We start from the raw sequence: 6,281 nt of genomic DNA, 5'->3' as shown, positions 1-6,281 counted from the left end.
TCAGCTTGAATCAGTCGGCCCATTCTCCTCTGACCTCTAGCATCAACAAGGCATTTTCGCCCACAGGACTGCCGCATACTGGATGTTTTTCCCTTTTCACACCATTCTTTGTAAACCCTAGAAATGGTTGTGCGTGAAAATCCAAGTAACTGAGCAGATTGTGAAATACTCAGACCGGCCTGTCTGGCACCAACAACCATGCCACGCTCAAAATTGCTTAAATCACCTTTCTTTCCCATTCTGACATTCAGTTTGGAGTTCAGAAGATTGTCTTGACCAGGACCACACCCCTAAATGCATTGAAGCAACTGCCATGTGATTGGTTGATTAGATAATTGCATTAATGAGAAACTGAACAGGTGTTCCTAATAATCCTTTAGGTGAGTGTATATACATTCAGAATCTTCATTAAGCCTTTAAATGACATGTTATTGTGGTGTGGTCCTTGCTAGTAAACACTGATGATATGCGTCTGTCCTTCTAGATGATCCTCAGAATATTTCACAAGGATCTTTAGTGATGTTGTTCCAGGGCTCAAAGGTACTGCTGTAGGTCGTCAATGACTCCGCTCCATACAGCAGGGTGGGGAGGACCACGGCTTTGTAGACCAAGAGTTGTGTTTGGTCTGAGTCTGGCATATGCTCCACTAGCACAGCTCAGGCAATGGTTTACCTCAGAGTCTATTGTCAGCTTTGGAGGAGAGGAGGCTGCCAAGGTAGGGGAAGTGGTCAAAATATTCAAGAGGGATGTGGTTCACGTTTTGAACTATGGGCTGGGTTGATGACTGATTGGGTGTAGGTTGATGTAGGACCTGGGTCTTTTTGGTCTAAATGGCTACACCCAGGGCTCTGAATGCTTCAGCAAAGGCATTCAGAATGCCCCAGAGGTCTTCTGCAGTGTGCTGCGATGGCATTGTCATCTGTTCCATGATGGTAATACAATATATAAAACATATAATAATACCATGCAATAATACCATGCAAAGAATTGCTTTGTGTTTGTCTTTATATTCTGTATAAAATACATGAATATGTCTTTTGTTTTTTCAGTTAATAGTTCTACACAAATTGGCATCACCACCACATTGCCACACACACACAAAATAATGACTTACATTTTGTCATCAAAATGAAGTCCCCACAATGTAACTGTGTAAATTGATTTATGTTCCCATGACATAAGTAATACACGCTCACATGTGCATAACCAACACTGCCACCAGGAAAATTGCTCTCCCCGTCTCCACACACACAACCCAGCAGAACTAAACATTAAGGCCATTGCACACATGGCAACCTCAATAGCACAGGACATGACACACTCACTCAATCACCATCTTACCCTGCTGCTCTGAGATGCAGGAGGGCTCACTTTGGGAAAAGCCTGATCCCCTCAGCCATAACCGCCTTAAATAAAAGGCCTTGCTGAACTGACCTCAGAGTGCACTGCTGTCTGTCATTGTATGTTGTAACTGTGTGCTGTTGTTATCTGATGTGTAAAGTCTCTAAAGTCAGACACACACACACATACAAGGAAATGAGACAAGGGGTAAATGAAGGAAGGAAAATATTTCTTTGTATTTATTCATCAGCTTTCTCAAACATGTGGTGAAGGGTATGTGGTCACTTTGACAAATTATGGCTGGATATATCAATATAACAATCTGTGATCTTCTTCTTCTTCATGCATCTTTTGTCTGAAATGTCTTCTGCTTTAAAACAAGGAGAAACTGGCAGAATAAAACAAGTTCAAATTGTCCATTGTCTCTCATGTATTTTACATGATCCATATTATTACTGACATTAAAGAGAATTATGCTACAAAATAAATGTATGATGATGGCACAGTTAAGTTTTTTTTTAAACAATTTACTGCCAAAAATAGAGACCGTTCTACGTTCTTTTCACATGACAAAAGTGCATTTTACATTCTGCAGGCTTTTACATTAGCCTTAATTTTCCCCCTCACAATACACAAAACAAACTCAATATATATCTGATGTCCTACTATCATCCTTTGTTTTACATTTTATACTTGGACAAGAAACACCTGTACTTCTAGGCATTTGTTTTTACTGTTGACATACTATATTTCTCTCTCTTATTTAATTTCAGCACACATTCATGACAATATGGCAAACAGTCAGTGGCGTGATCTGCAATACTCAAAGTCACCAAGCACTCCCATTATTCTCACTTTCTTTTGCTGCATCACATCATCTGTGTTTTCTGCAATAATGGATGTGAGTCTCAGTGCTACAGATAAAGATTTATTCTTAGTAGAGCGCTGCCTTTTGCAGAGGTATGAGCAAATTCACTTCTGATTGGCAATGTTCTCTATGTGTTCGTAAGCATCTTCTTGTTGATTTAGTCCTTACTGATGTCCTGCTGCTAATGGTCACCTGCTGATGGTCGCTGCTATCATAGGGAGCAGAGCTGCTGTTAGAGGACTGGACAGGCGTGTTGCTGAACCACATTCCATGGCATTTTCCTGCAGAAGACAGTCATTAAATTAAAGATATGTTAAATATTACTGTTACAGGGCAGATACACTTGTTTTATCTGGGAAAGACTGCAGTGGATGCTGACAGATATTAACTGTTGTTGTTGAACAAGTTGGGTCTTATTTTTCGTAGTTAAAATAATTTCGATTTATCATGATGACATAGTACTCACAAAGGTGAACACAGAGATCGGGGAACTCAGCAGCATCGCTACAACAAAGTTCAAAGGGGCAAGTAACATGAGCGGACAGACGACCAGACTAACAGTTTAGCCAAATTATCTAAACCAGTTTATTTTATTTTAACTGATTGAGTGCAATATTATTATTACCATTTTCTTTTCTCTGAGTGGGTGAGAATTCACTTTACGCCATTTATATCTACATAACCACGGGTCTCCCTTCCATGGATGTCGCCACGTGGCATCGTCATGTTTCTACAGTTGCTGAAAACGGACAAACAGCGTTACAGAGCGCCTTTCGTCACTACATTTTTCTTGTTCTACTTCTGGTAGAATTCAGGCAGTGCAGACACTCATCACTACCTTGAATACGTCAGGCCGGTCAGCAGCTGTTCCACACACCCGCCCAGGTGGTGGCAGTATGCAGTTGGTTTGCCACCCACAATTAAACGCAAAAGAAGAAGATGGTCAGCAGCAGACTTCAAAAAAGGAAATTTATGGCGGGATGTTTACAATAAAACTCCACCATGTTTGGTTTGTTTATGATGTGCAAATTTGGAGGTTGTCAAGGAAGATAATCCAGTGTCAGTGAGGGAAAATCCGGTCCTGGTCCGCCCCCTAGTGGATTCAGGTTTAATCCTCCAGGTACACACAAAGCTGTTTGAGTCGCTGACACCTGTCTAGGCCTACACATTGTTAAAATGCAAGTATATCCAGGGCTTAAGGTGCAAGACTTGCAACCCAAGGGTTAGCGGGAAGCTTCCGGTCAGCGATTTGAAGTGAACGCGAAGTCCCTTGAACCTGCATTTTATCGTACAGCCAGCAGGGGGCGACTCTTCTGGTTGCAAAAGAAGTCCGTCTCCATTAGAAATAATGGTAAAATGACCCTACTTTTCACCTCAATAATTACCTCAGTAAACACTTTCTCTGGTGAGTACATTTGTTTTAGGAGTGTTGTTCACTAGACAAAGTTATCAGCTCTGTTAAAATGACAGTTAACATGAATTACAGATGCACCTAGCTAAGCAAGCTAGCTAGCACCGCACATGGCCGTTAGCTCAACTGTCTTGTCCAAATACGGTCACGTCCGCTGGTTACAAATACTCAACATGGCGGCGCTCTATCAGCCAAAGCAGAGGCTTCAAAACCGCAGTCCACAAACCAACGGGTGACATCACGATGACTATGTCCATTTCTTATATACAGTCTATGGTTTCATCCCAACTCGGAACAATTTTTTTTTCTCTCTTCAGCAATGGATTCTGCAGCAAATGTTCCTCAAATCACGGCATGTGCTGCACTGTTTTTGTTTCGGTGTTTGATTCACATCCATCAACCTACGGTCACTTTTTCATATACCCCAGTATCTCCAGGCAGAGGACATTTAGGGGAATTACGTTTCCTGACGACTCATTCAGAGGTGTGTCAAGCAGGCTACAGACTTTTAATGTCGTTCAGAATTTTTCAAAGTAAAAGCTCAGTTCAACTCCAAATACAGCACATCAGTGAACAAGCTTCTCATGGTTTATTTTGTAGGCTAAACAACTAAAGAGCAAGTAATCATGTGAGTAATTGTTGCTGTCATGACTGAGATCTATTTCAGCATCGCTATCAAAGCATTTATTTATTTAGATTTTTTGTCACTATCAAAGCACCATAATCTGGCAGCGGGCTAGAAATTATTGTTGACGGGCAGTATTGGCGAGGATATATAATCACAGAGAGAATTAGTTTGTTTCCCTTGTTAATGCATAAACTTTATCAATAATGTGTTTATAATGGACTGTGGTGCAGAAACTTTTTCACATTCTTGGCTTACATTTTCCATGTTATCTGTCAGTGGCCAAGTCACACTAAAATATGGTTTTACTGAATAATTAAGTAAATATAATTTCTTAATAAATATACCTAAAGAAACCTCATTTCTTGACTGGCCACTCTTTGCAGTCTCAGAAGAGACTGTACTGTGTCAGCCACCATAGCTGTCCTACGCTCTTTGAAAGGTTAGGGGGCAGGGGTAGACTGGACAGATGGTTGCTATTCACAACCCTCACCACTAGATGCCACTAAAGTAGACAACTTGCTCCATGATTGATATTATGTCTCATAGACTGATCTGCAGAATTTATAGAGTTCCTTGTGAAATTTATATGTTCCTGACAAACTTTGTTTCATTACAAGTGATTAGGATGAAGCTGAGATTTGACCCTAATAATTAGCAAGTCTGACGTAAACAAAAACAGACCTTGATTTAGTTACTAGTCTAACTCTCAAGACAGTGACTGTACAGTATAATATAATTAAAGAAATTACTTAGCATTAGGGAAACAGCTTTACTCGCTTTCTTGCCCAGGGTTAAATGAGAAGATAATGATACCACTCGCATGTCTGTACGGTAAATATGGAGTGAACAGCTAGCCTGGCTCTGTCCAAAGGTATAAATATCAGCCTGTTAGCACTTCTTGTGTGTTTAATTTATATAAAACCCAACATGAAAAAACATCAAGTTGCGTTATTATGAGTGATTATGTGCTGGACTATTTCTAGGCCTGGATCACTGACTTGCTGTCACCATCTGGTTGTCAAAGTGGAGACACCAGGAAGTCACTGCGCCTGGCCAGGAAATACTCTGTCATGTAAACCAGACTCTTTGTTCTTTTGATCAAGAATCATCTTCACTCTATAAATGTACATGAAGACACACACACACACAGACAAACACACACTCTCATACCTCAGGGTGGAAAGGATGACATGATTCAGGCTTCTTTCTGTCCTTCTGAAACTTCAGTCTGTCACATTTTAGTGACTCGTTGTGTTCAGAGGCGTCAAGGGCGTAAATGAATGAACAGAACTGCAGAGCTTCACCAACATACACACAGGTCATTTAGCCTGATGCGAAACGAAACATTTAAGTGGATCAAACACACATATTAAGAGGAAATAAAATAATTCTCAAACTCAGTAACTCATAAATATTCTTATGATCTAACTAATCATGAGCTGAAATGAAAATGCTTTCAGAAAAAGTTTCAAAATGTCAAACATCTGTGCTTCATCTAGAAAGGATATACATGATCTCGATTGGATCCATGGTTACTGGAGGCGCACTGCTGCAGTCACACTTATTTTCCACAACAACCATGAAGAGGTTGCTGCTGGGAATCTGCTGTATGACAAAAGACCTGCAGCACAAGCAGAGACAGAAACTAGAATTAAAATGTTGGAATATGAACAGTAGCAGACTGAACACCTACTGTTTAACAAGGATAGTTATTGTTAGCAAAGGGGGTGATTATTTAATGATTCACTGTGTAACTATTTTAAGTTGGCCTAAAGCAGTACCTCATACAGCCATCACAGTCAATGTTGCCTGTTGTTTCTTTGATGGTGCGTTCAGAGACAAACGCAGGGTATTCGGTATCACATGGCACCATCATTGTTTTCCCCCGAGATCTCTGAGCTGTACGTGACACAAAGCAAGTTTAACTGAACTGCAGAAGTTGACAAAACATCATAGGGAAGGTTTCGACTTCTCCTTCTCATACTTTCTCACACATTTACCTTTCTCTCTCTCTCTCTCTCTCTCTCTCTCTC

The 6,281-nt window shown here is 40.5% G+C and overlaps 1 protein-coding gene across 1 annotated transcript in view; it reads right to left on the bottom strand.

The window, feature by feature from the left end:
• Positions 1-2,256: 2,256 nt before the first annotated feature.
• cacna2d3 (calcium channel, voltage dependent, alpha2/delta subunit 3) overlaps positions 2,257-6,281 on the bottom strand; it is a 41,486-nt gene continuing 37,461 nt past the window's right edge. The window contains exon 42 of the mRNA XM_046029525.1: positions 2,257-2,490. Within this exon, the coding sequence (XP_045885481.1) occupies positions 2,398-2,490 (93 nt within the window). The 3' untranslated portion in view covers positions 2,257-2,397. The remainder of the gene's footprint in view (positions 2,491-6,281) is intronic.

Source organism: Micropterus dolomieu, linkage group LG18 (genome assembly GCF_021292245.1).
Source record: "Micropterus dolomieu isolate WLL.071019.BEF.003 ecotype Adirondacks linkage group LG18, ASM2129224v1, whole genome shotgun sequence".
NCBI lineage: Eukaryota > Metazoa > Chordata > Actinopteri > Centrarchiformes > Centrarchidae > Micropterus > Micropterus dolomieu.
Note: the sequence above shows the minus strand (reverse complement) of the source record. Positions and strands in the feature narration are given on the sequence as shown.